The sequence below is a fragment of the Contarinia nasturtii genome, unplaced genomic scaffold, assembly GCF_009176525.2.
Source record: "Contarinia nasturtii isolate CC-2019 unplaced genomic scaffold, AAFC_CNas_1.1 Cnas_scaffold_220, whole genome shotgun sequence".
Classification (NCBI taxonomy): domain Eukaryota; kingdom Metazoa; phylum Arthropoda; class Insecta; order Diptera; family Cecidomyiidae; genus Contarinia; species Contarinia nasturtii.
The window spans coordinates 3,367,994-3,383,080 of NW_022197577.1; the positions used below are offsets into that span (position 1 = coordinate 3,367,994).

At 32.5% G+C, this 15,087-nt stretch overlaps 1 protein-coding gene across 3 annotated transcripts; it reads right to left on the reverse strand.

Moving 5' to 3' along the window:
- Positions 1-4,189: 4,189 nt before the first annotated feature.
- On the reverse strand, positions 4,190-14,815 carry LOC116336996 (bestrophin-4). 3 transcript variants are annotated; one of them, XM_031761265.1, is made up of 11 exons: positions 14,512-14,815; positions 12,026-12,610; positions 8,399-8,509; positions 8,223-8,334; positions 7,844-7,903; positions 7,037-7,166; positions 6,518-6,969; positions 6,145-6,453; positions 5,480-5,663; positions 4,980-5,420; positions 4,190-4,902 (listed from the first exon to the last, which is right to left on the reverse strand). In XM_031761265.1, exons 2-11 carry the CDS (start codon positions 12,094-12,096, stop codon positions 4,661-4,663), a joined length of 2,112 nt encoding a protein of 703 aa, XP_031617125.1. In that variant the 5' UTR covers positions 12,097-12,610; positions 14,512-14,815; the 3' UTR covers positions 4,190-4,660. The 3 variants fall into 3 exon arrangements, with proteins under 3 accessions (XP_031617125.1, XP_031617127.1, XP_031617126.1); XM_031761267.1 differs by having other exon boundaries at positions 6,202-6,453; positions 14,512-14,814; XM_031761266.1 differs by lacking the exon at positions 14,512-14,815 and having other exon boundaries at positions 12,026-12,717.
- Positions 14,816-15,087: the final 272 nt, after the last annotated feature.

Sequence of the window (15,087 nt, forward strand, 5' to 3'; positions counted from 1 at the left end):
CAATACACTTGCAAATGATACATCATGAAGTAATTTTTTTTTTCCTCTGAACTATACAATTACGATTCCAATTCTGGATGTGTAGTTGTCTATTTTTTTATTCTTTTTCTTTTTTTGCTTTCACAATATTCAATTTTTTTTGTTTGTCTTTGTGTAATTTTTCATTATAGACATTCTATAACATAAATATACACTCACATCAATACATTTATGTTCGATCGTTCTAGAAAAAAGTAAATTTATGATTTCTTTCCTCTGAATATGGCTATGGTTTTGTTTTAGGTTAATAAAACTAAAGCGTCCATTGAAATTGAATGCTTACTTCGATGAAACCCATAACTCAGATTATTGCGCGTTTTCAATTAAATTTATATATATGAAGTAGTGATAAATTATTTGGAACTAAATTTTCTACATCATAGCATTTATTCATATACGAAATCCAAGCCACATTTGCTGCTCTCTCATAATTAATTGCAAATGTTTTTCGAAACAAATACATTCATTTGATGATTTGCAATTAAGCGTGGCTAGCTAAGTAGTGATCACTACTTCATGAACATGGTTTGTGTTCGTTTTGCTATTACTTGCCCAAGAGACTTAAGATTTCATTAAAAATTCATTAAAACATTGTCATGGAATTTTCCAGAACTCGTTTCAGATGGCCTTTTAATGTAATTATTCCGTATTTTGGATTTAATGACTAGGTTTTTTCTCTTTCTGCTCAACCACCCCGATTGCGTTGCGTAGTAAATATCGAGTGGGGGAAAAAGGAAGTAGGGAAATATACCCTCAAAAAAAATCGAATCATATCTTTGAAAAATCCTAGCATCACAGCAAAATAAGAATGTTACCGAATGGCAAATGCCTATACTCTATCTGAAAATGAATGCATAAAAAACCAACAATTTTACGTTGATAAAAGAAAAAAACAACAACGCATGGAGGGGAATTGTTTTCTCTGTGATGCGTTGACTGCACCTATAAATTGGCTCTCACTCTCTTTGAGTCTCTCCCACCTCTTGCGGCTCTCTTACTTCGCATACGAATTTCCATTTGTTTTCATGTTGTATGTGCATCGCAGATGACCACGCCCATTCGTGCGGCGCAATCAAATTAGAGATCCTTCTATACGAACAGGCACACGAGCCAGACAAGCAAACAGGAAATGCAGCCACACACAATCAACCGATAGCACACGAAGAGACGAAAAACTATACCAATTGCTAAAATCCAGATATGATATATGAGAAAATGTTATGAATAATGTCAGAACCATGTCATAAAATCACATTAACAACCACGAAGTGTCTTGGACGCTTTTTTTATAACAGAAATATATCGATTGAACAATGCACACAAAAGCACATAAAACTACTCTCATCAAATATCAATTAAGAAAATCTCCGTTATATCTATATTAATGGTATGGAATTAAAAATTTAATGCATATGCGTATACAACAGTTTTATTGCCAATTTTTTTAAATGGTGTTTCCGTTCAATTTTACATGAATGAGATATTGACTCACTCATTGATCTTTATCACACATCAACGACAATCTTTCTTCCGCACAACCACAAAAATAATACATAATATTTGTAAAAAAAAATTATGAGGAACTGATGTTAGTCTTTATCATAACGGTCTCTTTTCGATACATTCCGCTTGGCATTACAACGATAGAACAAAATGAGCGGACACAAGTTATAAAAAAACAACACACATGAGTTTTTGGTACTAAAAAGTTTTGTTACAGTTTTTAAACAGTTTAAGTAATATATTTCTTCAAATTTTTATTTTCGTACTTCATAGCGATATTTATTTCCATTGGTCCTTAAGTATCCTTAGTAAACTTTCAATCAGATCTTTTTTTCTAAAAATTTCATGAAAGTCGACTTTTGTGATCACAAAATATACAATGAAATAACCAGTTTCTTTATTATCACGTGAAGAGATGTACTTCATTCGCTAAGGAGATTGAAAGTGTTTTTTTAGAATAGAAATCATTCGTACGAAAACTCGCTCTTTTTCTCTACAATATTTTACTATAAGTGATTCCATTTATCCAATGCGCATTTGAATCTCAAAAACAGCATATCACTCTTTTTTTTGTTGTTGGCTCGACCAGTTCAGGACTTTTCACCAACCAAAAAAACCAACCATTCCAAATCGTACAATAGAATTTCTTTTCATTTAAATCTACCACATATGGCAATCTGAAAATATGCGTAATTCATTGTTTCGGCGCATCAAAAAAATAATACTGAATACGTAACACTTTTGACCTTGACTAAACAATGAGCTTGTAATCGGCTAAAGAATACAATGTCTGCTCATACAATGTACACATTACACGTACTTTTTAGTATTTATTTATTTCGCTGCTAAGAACGATTTTTTGTGCTTTCGAATAATAAAAACATTCTCTGGTATCGTAAAATGCATATCGCGCTCGTTTGTTCTTAAACCACAAAGATAAAATAAAGGTATATATGTAAATAAAGGCATATGTCTGTTTTTTTAAAAATTCTCTTTTAATGATTTTAACCGCAGTTTTACAAGAATCATCCTTCTCTTGTCGGACAATAAAATAAATAAATGAAGAACGCCGTTTTAGACTAATTTCGAGATAGATAAGAAGAGACAAGATACCAGTAAGATATCATTTCAAGTGGCAAAATATTTGGCTATGTAATATTTTATTACCTGTAATGCTGATAATCTCTTAATTCTTTGTTTATTTGGGCGCTGGGGTCAAAAATTCACTGCGACATTTCGGTTGAATGGAACAAAAGATTGAAAAAATGCATTTAAACGCAAAAGCGATTTCATCACAAATTTGATAACAGATGAAATCGGAATTGTCATTCAATAATAACCAAGTAAAACATCTGAGCATATGGAACATTTTTTAACAATTGTTAACCGAGAAAAGTGTGTCTAATTTTCGTCATAAAGCGAACTCTGTACGCACATTGTGTAATGGATTTCTTTTTCTTCGATACTTTTACGTAATAGACAACCTATTTTTGGAAATATGGTTGAAGAAGAAAATGTTTTTTTTTTGTATTTAAGAATGATATTTTGAAAATGGCAGGTTTGAATGTGAATTCTGTATAATTAAGTTTCAAAAATGAACTTTGGGATGGCTGTTTCAATTTGCCTGAATTTCCGGAATGTTGAGTCAGTAGGAAGTAGACAATATTCATTAGATCATTTATCATTTCCGCAAGCGAAAGGGTAAGATTCGAATTGAACTTATATAGCAGTACATTGAAAATACATTCAGGATTAAATCGAATGACATTTGCTCAATAGAAATAATCAATTATAATTCCTATAAATCAAATGATTTAATTAGAATTCGTTAATGCTGCAACAAAAATTATCATAATTTCCCATTTAACATGTTAAAAAGTCAAAAAGACTATATAATTCGTATGCTTAGTAGTTTAAAGTGTGTTTTTCGTTAGAAAATGCTGATTTCTAACGAATTGTAGAAAAAATTTAATTACAAAATATTTGTTAAACCTAAATTCTAATGAATACACGTGCGAATATCAATTGTTTTTTCACAAGTGTCGCAGCAGAAGTCTGGTCAATAAATTTGCTGTGAGAAAATTAACAAATGAAATTACATTCACAACCAAGAATACATCAGAGATCAATTTACTGCGTTTTAGTGTGTCGCAAATAAATAACCGGGCTGAAAAAAGAAGATCGTAAAATATTTTAAATTCAAATTTTTACATAAAATCTAGTTGACAGAAAAAAATGCGGAAACAATTCAAAGCCGGTATATCATTCGCACATTGTAAATATGGATTGAAATAAATAAAAAGCAGCGCATATGTTTCGCTTATATAATTTGTTAATTGTGCTTTTTTTCACCTAGTCAAACGTATGGGTGGCTTTGTACTTTGTATTTCAAAAGTGCTAATTTCGAAGGGTCAACGACTTTCGGAACAACCACACTATCATTCGCAATACAACGGAACAGTACAATCAATTATTCCATACTTCTTTGTGCACAATCAGAGCAATTGCTATTGAAACGCCCAAAGTTATGCAATTAAAATTCAATTTTGTTCAAATGTAATGCTCGTTAATGTGAACGAGTATGGTGTGCTGGTTCGAGTAGGTTTCTTCAGAAATTGGCCAATTTTGATAAAAAAAACAATCACCGTTTAATGTGAAGTCATCAATATTTTTCTTTATTTTCAATAAAATTCAATCCATAATCATGTTTTATTTCGATTCATCGTAAATGGTGCAAGCAAAATAGTTTCTCTTATTCTACATATTAATACAATCACTGTTTTATCAACAATATAAAGCTTTTATCATGTTACTTTATACATTTTGAAGCAAAATTTCAATTAAATACAATTGTCGCACATGGTCGGATGCGATTGATTTTGCATCATCTGCATGATCTTATAAATTAATGTTAAAAGTTTATAAATTTAAAGTACTCTTTTGTACGAGATTTAATTTTAGTTTTGTTTTTGAATATCGATCACAAAATTAGGCCCCTTGAGTTTGTGAGAAGAAAATGCTTTGATTTACAGCAAATGCACGTATATCATTTGCTTTGTGCGAGTGAATCTTTCAACGAGCAACAAAAAAAATGTGTATGCTATGCTATGTTTGTGCTTTACGAATTTGGTTCAATGTAAGATATTCGATTGATTCCGTCGCCTTTTGAATTTGTTAATTGTTCGATCAAAGCCTCTGCATCGACAGCACCGCCGGTTTGTTGACTCACCGATCGTGCAATTTTCTGTTTTTGTCGCTCTAATCGTTCCTTTTCACGCGCCAATCGTAATTGTTCAAAATCATCTTCGGTGGTGTTCAAATCTGGTGTTTTCCTTGTGCAATCAACATCTTCTTCAGTAGCTATATTCAAAACAAAAAAAAATGTTGTTTAATAAAATCGATAATTTTGAGAGAGAAAAGGTCTTGTTTTAATATACCGTCTTTGTTGGCTTCATCGATGCTGTCTTTGAATTCAACGGCTTTGTCCACTTTGATGCTTGGCGTTTGTAAATGGATCATATTCTCTTCGGGCGCTGATGAACTGAACACAGCATTATTTGGAAATAAATATGGTTGATGCTCTGGTTGCATGACTGATTGAACGTATTCATAGCTGTTGCTATGATGTGAATTTGATGTGACTGGCACTGGTATTGGTGCACTTCTTGTCGGCAGTTTTTCATTACTCGATGCAAACAGGCTTTGAGCAGTTGGTCGTTTTTCATGTCCACGATTCGATTGTATTGTTAATTGTTCATCAACTTCTTCGATCACTTGGTCAGCAATTCGCATTGTTCCCTGTGGAATGTGCGGATATTTTGGTCCCGCTAAACTTACTGAACTAGATGATTGATTGAGTGTTGGTGTTGGCAAAGAACCTGTATAATAGAAATGAGAATGAGATTGGCTCACATTTTTTTCAAATTTTAATGTGTACCTTCAGGTGTAATTGGGGTGCGGGGATCCTCACGACTGAAGAACCGACGTAGAACATTGGTAACGGTATTAACTCGCGGAACACTTCCAACTGTACTTTGAATGCTATTTGTTGAGCCCAAGCGATTTCTGGACATTCGGCGGTCGTGAACGGTAAAATGAATACCACTTGCATTGTCATCCGCCTGGAATAAGGATTCGTTTTCATTAGTTTTCTTCTTTCTTCGATCAAGTCCGAGCAATTTACATAGTGTGTATCAGTGTGTCTAAATATAAATATCCCAAAACCAAAATAAAAACGCGGTAAAATAATAATATAATAGTGCTACCGATCAATAATCTAAAACTACTTTTTAGAGTCAGAAGAATGCATTTTTGCAGTGAACGTCACGAGTTTCGAAGATACGTGAAAAATTGATGGAATCGTGCTGATACTAGAATTAAAGTTGCATTCAATCTTAGTGTGATTCCAATTTTAAAATACCTAAAACCATACAAAACTCATGATGAGCTCCACCTTTTCAGGTTTAAAGTTTATAAAGAAAGGATTTAAAATTAACTACAGATATTCAACATGCAAAAGCAAAAAGCAAATAAAATCCAGTCATTTTGCCAGTAGTGTCTAAAATCGTGCAATAAGCAAATGAATTCAAAGTTCATCCTAACCTCGATATCGATTTCGGGAAACTTATAATTATTTATTGACAATGCGCTTTTACCGACCATTTCATCGACTTTTGCGCTTGACGAGAGACCAGTAAACATCGCCGACGTAAACACTCGTTTCGGCACTTCGATATTTGCTGTGGACGGTTGTGGATGTTGTTCACGAAGATTCTCTTCCGTATACGGTAGATCGTCGGAGGGTAAGATTGTGTCCCAATATTGATCTTTTATGAGTTCAGGATGCTCGTGATGCATTTCATCGACAATCATATAAGATACCTGTAGATTTCTATCAATGATCCAGTTCACCTGAGAGAAGTCCAAGAGAAAGATATTTATATGGAAAATTTATAAAAGAAAAATGTGCACATACTTCGAAATCGTCGTCATCTTCACCGAATGGATTGATCAGTGACTCGGCCACCTTCAGCCATCCCATATAGAAGAAAAATTGAAGCATCGTAAAAATGGGAAAATACAAATCGATTCGATTAAGTACTCCATCTGAAACGGTCTTATTTTCAAACCATTGTGAACCCATTATTGATGTTAAACAGAACGAATAAACGGCGAGCGTTACGACCTGCGTGTATACCAAAGGAATACTAATCGTATCATATGCAATCAAAATTCCAGTTTGACCACGGAATTTATTCAGTTCATCGATCAACGTTTTCACAGCGAAATCATCGCGAATTCGTCCCTCTTTGCGGGCCCGAGTTATAATCGAAGAAGCCCATACAATTGGCATCCAATGTTTTGAATACTTTGTGAATTTTGAATTGAAGGATTCCATGATGAACTTTTCATTTTCCTCAAGGAGTCCTACGTGGAGATACAAGATACAATTTGAAAAGATCATTTGTTTGACTCATTACGTATTATTATTTACCTGCTTCAACCAAATGTTGGAGCGATGGGAATCGCTTTTTCACTTTCGGTGATACATTTGATAAAACCATCGTCAAACATAGGCACACATATCGCATAATAATCCGTCGCATAAGACGACCTCGTTCATCCTGTAAATGAATAAAGCACAAGTATAAGATTCAAGTGAATTTTTGCGAATTAAATTTAAAGTGTAAAATATTCGAATTTCTTATGAGATGACGATTTTAAATTTTGCATATTTCGTCAAGTAAAATTGACCATCTTTTGGTCTTTTACACATTCAATTTGGTGGAAATTATTTGTTGGAATAAGGCACGACTAATCCAATAAATTTAACGATCCGTTTATGTATTTTGTTTTATTGAAGCTGTTAATAATTGTGAGCAAGACTGACCGGCACCAATACAATTACATTGCTGGCTAGACAAAATGTGTGCGCCATTAAATTGTCGCTGAGAAACGCTTTTTTCTGTATTATTTTGTAAATGTAAGAAATTCGTAAGAAAATTCTACAGTCAAAATCAAATAAAATTGTTTGTATTTTTAATTTTCGTTTTAAAGCAAAACAACAAATACGATTTATTATCAGCCAAAGGCAATTTGGAATGAATGGTTTTCATTTTATATTTTGAATTATATGCAATAATACTTATTAAGTCTGAGAGAAATAACAGGGCCACAAGACTCAATTTTCACTATGCCACGTTAATTACATTGTATCGGTGACAATAAAATGTGTGCGATAATTATACGTTATTTTTTTGTAATATTCAATAATTTCATGATAATAGCCGCAGCCGCTTACCTGACCGTGAATGTTTGCGCTTACGAATACTGCAAATGTGTCAGGCCATGGGATCGACGTCTGGTGGAAAAATGAAATTTTCAAAAATCAAATATTTCGATTAAGATAAAAAAAAACGTTTAAGCAGATATTGGAACATTATCTACAGATATTTCGAAAATAGTGGCTAATTGGTTTTGTGACAAATTGAAGGTTTGTGCGTGTCCGTATCTGTCCGTTGCCATCTCTACTGACTCTTATTAAAGTCACAACTGAATTTCTGAATTTATTGTAGTATTTGCGAAATATCTTTAGATATACACTATATCCATTGTTGAAGACAATGTTTGCAATTTTAAATGAATTTTATCTGTTTTTGAACTCATTGTTGATAACTCACATATTGAGTCCACCAACGCGTCATAACAATCGTCACATAAAAACCTAGCACAAATGATAATGGAATCAAGTTGCTATATGTGCTACAATACTTTACAATGTCTTCGAAAATTCTGCAAATAAATCAATTTAATGGTATTTATTTAAATCAATGTGATGCAAACAATTGAACTTTACCTCTTTTGATCTTCGTCTAATGCTGTACGGTAGATTATGTTTAATGTGTAGTATAAAAATAGAAAACATACTAGATCTAACCAAACTAATTTGTAAATGCTTCCACGCCATCTGAAATATACACAAAATATTAAATTAGCATAAGAATTAACAGCTAAACTGAACATTTATATCAATTTGAATATCATTACAGTTAAATTATCATTGTTGAGTCAATTGAGTGAACGAGTGCCAGTTCATGCCGAATAAGATTCAATAGTCAAAATCCGATTGAATGTAAACAAAAACTCATTGCTAAGGATGAGAATAAATTTTGGCTTTTGAATAATAACGCATGTAAATCTTTGTTAACATATTGATTTGTTCAGCTTTGTTTAATGAGTTCAGGTCATCCTTGATATTTATGTTGAACTTTACACATGCATGTCATATTTTCAGATAAGACATTTGAGTCAGTTTTTACATCTCTTTAAATGCATTTCAGTTCGAAGTCATTAAAAAATGGAGTAAACTTTAATCTATATCAAAACGGAAGTCCGCTGATATTGCCTTCAATGTTATGACAATCGATGTTTACGTTGTTTGTTTTCATCAAAGTTATAGATTAGAAAAAAATGTATTTCATTGAAATAAAATATCTAAATTATTAGACGAAATATTGGGCTTTCTCGCCATTTAAAAAAATTACAATTATTATTATTTAAACTAACATATAAATCGTTGCATAAATCTTCGGAATAAATTCAGACGTTAAAGGGCCATTGTCTTCGATTTTTCTCAGTATGCGACGAACCTTCGAAATTATGTTCTGGAGAATCGATCTGTCGATTTCTATCAACTTACTCTCAATCCATCCAACCAATTGTTGCACGTTTCAAATATTTTGGATCCAAATCAAAAATGGTAGAAATTTGTGCCACCCAACATAAAGAGTGACAACCATAATGAAGTTGCTGCGTTGTCCAGCTGTCATTGTCGTCGTGCTTTGGAAAAATATCAGGAGAAAAACTTAAAAACGAGCAAGAGAGACTGGTAATTTTGACGAATACAATGTCATCACGGATTCGTTGCCATAAATAGCAATAGCCTAATTGCATGTTCGCACCTTTAAATAATTTCAGTTTTTAAGATGTGGAAAAATGTGTATCCCAATTATACATGCATGCAATGATGCATGTAAATTAACTTTGATGCATTTTAACATCGATTTGTTGCGCCTGTAGAAAAATTATCGAATAGAACATAAAATTATAGAGCGCTTCAAATGACTCGAATCCTGTGTAATACTGCTAACAATTTGCAAACCACAATCAAGGTTGAATCATTGAGAGGAGGGAGAGAGAAAAAAACAATTGCTGGCTTCAATCTTATATGCAAAATTATAATCTTTGGTATGAGATACGGGAATGTAATTGCAGTCGCAAATAAATTGCATGCTTGGCAGACAGAACAAAAATTTTCACGCTTTGCGTTTTGCCGAATGAACGAAAGAAAGAAAGAAAGAGAAAAATACTAAATTCAAATAGAACATAAATGACGTGATTATATTGTCATTTTGTTGGCAATTGCTTCAAAATCTTACTTTAGATTGGGCTATAAATGCGATAGAGATGAACAAATACATCAAAAATTGAATCGTTGCGGCGAAACAGTAGCTCTTATTTTTCTCCAAATAATACTGCAACATGAAGTTTTTTTCACACGGTTTATTTGTTGTAATACAACAAATAAACTATTCATAAAAAACTTTATGTTGCATTATTATTTGGAGAAGAATAAGAGCTACTGTTTCGCCGCAACGATTCAATTCATTCCGCATGTACAACGAAAAATCTATTCAAAAGATCATGCATGATAGTTGTGATGACATTACTCATTTTCTCTGATCAATGCTTGGAAAAAATGTCTGGAATGTCGACTCGACATATTTTGCGCTTTGTTTTCAGTATTTCATGGAAAATTCATATTCTGAATCATACAGTTCGGTGAATATTTATATGTTACAATTCCTTATATCAAAAGATTGTGATAAGATAATAATAATAAATGAATCATTGCGTAGTTTTGCGAAATAAAAAGCGAAAGATGTGCGCATGTACGTTTTATTTTGACGTTAATATGTGAATTATGTGCTGATCGCAATTTTATTTCAACCCATGTGACTTGATGATGTAGATCACCAAACAAACAAAAGACAAAAAAAACAATTGAAAGGTAAATATAAGAAACTGTATAAATGAGTGGAGACTGTATATAAGGAACTTATTGACACGTTGGACAAGTGTCCATTGTTTTTTCCTTTCTTGATATCTAATGCAATTGAAGGTAAAGTTCAAAAGATTTCTGTCCGCACTTGACGCAATTTATTCACGTTGAGTTTATTGAAGTTCTATACACTAAAAAAACAGCGCTTTACTGCTGTCAATATGACATCATAGGACATATGTTTTATTAATGATGATTAATTCATATACGGTTCTCTTTGCACACTCTCAACAGCGATCTTGACAAAGAATAACTCTTTTTTTTGAGTGAAACAATCTGATAAAACATTGGCTCGTGTAAAACCGGAATAAAATCGTATTGCAGAAATTCATCATAAAAAAACGAAAAAAAACCGGTTTAAAAACATTTAAATTGACATTTTCCTGAACTTTTTTTCTTGAGCGAAAAAACAAACATCCAGATTCTATTAATTGACTCAATTGACTTTGGTTCATTCACACTCAGAATATATGAGATCGATTGACTAGTTTGTAACGATTATAAAATGTTTAAAGAATCAAGTTTCAATGTTACCCCACATTGTGCAGTCACCGCCGCAGTTGATTTACAGGTATAATTAACGCCTTTTTGTTTATTTAAGAAATGCTAATTGAAAAATGCTTGCAAAAAAAGTTTCGGATTTTTTTCTTTGGTAAAATACATGCGAATTTTAGACAAACAATTTATCGATGAAATTCAATCGAACATTTCACACAAACTTTTTTTGGATTAACGCGCTTATTGAAGTGTAAACATGCTCAATGTGATCGGAGTAAAACGATTGCTTATTTATTGCACTGCCGGAATGCCGGCCGGTAAACTGAAAGCATTGAAACTTTGATCTTTAAGTTAACAAAAAATTCCAGTAGTTTTACGATCATGCAACTAAGCTTGATCATGCTTTGTTGAGATTCTTGATCATTTACAGATTTCATATATGAAATGCACGGAGTGTGACAGAACAATTAGATACCAATCTCTCAAAAATGATAGAACTTCCATTGAATTTTTCATGGAAAATCGTTGCTCGACATTTTAAGGCCAAGCATTTATTTGCATTTTATCCCGAAACAATTGGGTCTCCGTTCAAAACAAATCTATCCATCACACTATCTTTCATACTCGTGCCGATAAAATAGCGTAATCTTATCGAGTACAGCGTACCTTCGGTGCCAAAATCGTCTACCTTGAGAGAGGCGAATGCCCTATTTTTTCGATCGAATAAACAGACGAAAAAACTAATACACCGAACTTAAACAGTTTCATACACAATTACACTGGAGAACAACACAATGATGATTCATTCTATTTCCAGTGAATTTTTGTGTTCAGAATTTACATATGATTCATGGATAAATTTACCTGAAGAGTAATTTTAAAAAGCATCCGAATCCCCTACATGTCGCCACTTCAGCTGTATATGTTACTGTCATTTTGTATGATTCTTGATTTGTTTTATGTCGCTTCAAACACTCACTAACTCAGCGGCTATCACTTGTTTGTAAAAAAAAATAATTTGCTCTCTCTCTCTCTTGTTTCACTTTTGGTTTCACATAAATTCAGCTAAAGCCAACTTTTTCGTCAACACTAAACTTTTCATCGATATTTTTAGTTATTTTCTTTTCGTTCAGTGAATAATATATGTACAATTTATTTTAAATGTGCGTATATCATAAAATTTGTTGTGTGTCGCCGTAATCTTAATGTGTGCACCGCGGTTTTCTTTATACAACCAAGGTTATTCATTGATTAAATAAAACCGTTTTATTTGCCGCTGTTTTACTTATTTTATTTGCCGTTGCTGTCATCACATGTTGTACACGAAAATTTTAATTGCATAATTGTTGAGCATACTCTCTCTATCTCTCGCTGACTCTGTGTGTGTGTTTGTCTCCCTCGATTACGTACACATATAATAAATAATTATTATCTATCGTTGTTATTATACTACTCGATCAAACAACATCGGAAGCGAACCAGCGTTGAATCGCATGTCATGAAATCAAAAAATGAAACAGAAAGAAAATATGAAATAAAAAATCCAATTAAAGAATCGGCTTTTCAGAAATGAGTATGTTGTTATTATCATACAATATAAATAAATACCACAGATAATTATATGAAGTGCATTTTTTACAATTTATCTTTTCATATTGAATGTGAGAGGAAGAAAAAAGTCATTTGTTCATGCCGCAGCAAATGATGGTGGACCCTAAACGACATTGGAATATGTATCAAACAAGCTCATTGTTTTCTGAGCCATTTTTATACATGCAATGATTGTATTGCAAAGTCCTTGAATGAAAATTTCAACGAAAAGAACACTTTGTATTTTTACATTCCAAGGCGTGGTGAAATGGAGAAATAGTGTTAAAAAAATTCCCCAGAATGACTCAGAAGAAAACAAACATAGTTATTATCACGTCGTTAAATGTTTAAAAACCAAGACATTCTTTACAAACGACTCGATTGTGTATTCAATCCGTAATGAGATTGCCTCAAATGAATTATCGCCGTTGACCCAAAACAAGAATCGAGTCATTTTGTCTACTTTATAGTCGCTGTCCATTTATTGACGCAATATTCAAATAAACTGGCAAAATATGATTCATTTGTCTGATATACAAAGGTCCCATGTGATGCAATACATAAGCACATACATTTGCGTTTCCGCATCGTGTTGTCGCATCGGTAAACATGCAGCAAAATTCATATGCACCATACATGAACATACATATAGTCAGCAAGCAAGCGCCTCGTGAAAGGTGAACAAAACGATAATAATCGAATTGTGCATGCATGTATCGTTGATCGAAAAAAAAGAAAAACAAATCGAAAGTGGCAATAAATCGAGCACATTCAACCTATCCTATATGAATGAATGTGCATTTATGTTTATAACTATCTCGAATTGGTGGCCTGGGATGGATAAAATATTGCACAAAGGCGCAAAGACCTGAATTCATGAAAATTGTGTCATCGCAATGAAAAATTGTTTGAATAATTTAAACGTAAATATTGATTTTATTCGGCATTACGGTAGATTTTAGAATTGAAATATGCACAATGCCTAATACCTCTGCAAACGAACACATAAAAAATTAATCAACATTCACTACACGTTCAATATGAATCTAGCACATAATTCGAAATTATTATTCTATCTATTGCGATGATTTGAATTGGGTTCAATAAAGTTTATAATACACAAACACAGATCTATGTTCAAATAAAATTCATTTGCTATTACTCTTACAGCGCGTTTATCATTCAAAAAAAAAAAAGCCCTACCAAAACTCGCTAATTTTTATGTAAAAACAATTGTTATCAAGTCAGTCATTTAGCTTCATGTTATTTTCAAATAGAAGCACGAAATTATGAATATAGATAATTGAATCGTTAATTTTTCTGGATCGGCAACACAATAAGTTACGCATTTTTTTCGAATGGTTTTTATCGCATCGGATTATCATAGTCATAAAGTAACAATTTAATTTAATATGCGCACAAAATTACGCTGTTTGCTGTGTGTGTGTGTGTGTGTATTATTCTTTTTTGTGTGAATATTTGGAATCTGTTTTTTTCTCTACAGTGCAATAGAACCACCAAAATTGAAATAAGAAACAACAAAAAACAAAACAGACAAAAATGAACGAACAAAGAATGGAATCGAAAACTAGCGAACCAATGTGTTTCAACAAATATTTTATCGCTGATACTAGCTGTTTGCATATAATTTTACAGATTTTTAAAACAAAAAGCACTTCATTGTTTGACCACCTTTGTTTGCTTTGCTATTATTTTGTAGAACTATGTAGTTAAATCGATTTACAAGAAATGGCTCTTACTTAACACAAAAAGGCACTTAATTTTAGGCAGTGAAGAATGAAAAACAAAACTCTGTTTTTCGATCAGATTATATTGAATGCACTTTGACTTTTTCAGTCAAAAAGTCGGCTCCGATTTTATGTTCTCATTACAACAAAATCACTCAAGAAGAACGAAAAAAAAATTTGAACAACTGAAGCGACTATATGAATTATACTAAATTCACTTCATATATGTACTACACACACAGAGTTTGTGTATCGCACAAAGCACGGCGTCTGTAAGCAACGACTATTTTGCAAATACTGAAATCTGTTCCGTATGATGCCCACTCTATATATCGCCGTTTAAAGATACACTGCATACGGATCGCACCACGTTTGACAACAAATTTCAGTTTAAACGCTGTTTCACACGTTTATGTATTTACAGTGTATGGCGTACTGATCGTATCGTTCTGTAGCACTTAAGATTGTATGCATTACATATGCCGAATACAAACAACAGCAACGGATGAATGAATGAAAACAACAGTCGAATTTGTTTTGAAAACACATATTTTTTAAATGGAATTTGTTCAATTTTTTTAAATGATT

Bases quoted from the DNA above. Each gene is read 5' to 3' on its own strand.
- LOC116336996 (XM_031761265.1), bottom strand. From the start codon at position 12,096: ATGACAGTAACATATACAGCTGAAGTGGCGACATGTAGGGGATTCGGA. The intron at 6,970-7,036 runs GTAAATAATAAT...ATCTCCACGTAG, and splicing joins CCAACATTTGGTTGAAGCAG to GACTCCTTGAGGAAAATGAA. The intron at 4,903-4,979 runs GTATATTAAAAC...TTTTGAATATAG, and splicing joins CGATGAAGCCAACAAAGACG to CTACTGAAGAAGATGTTGAT.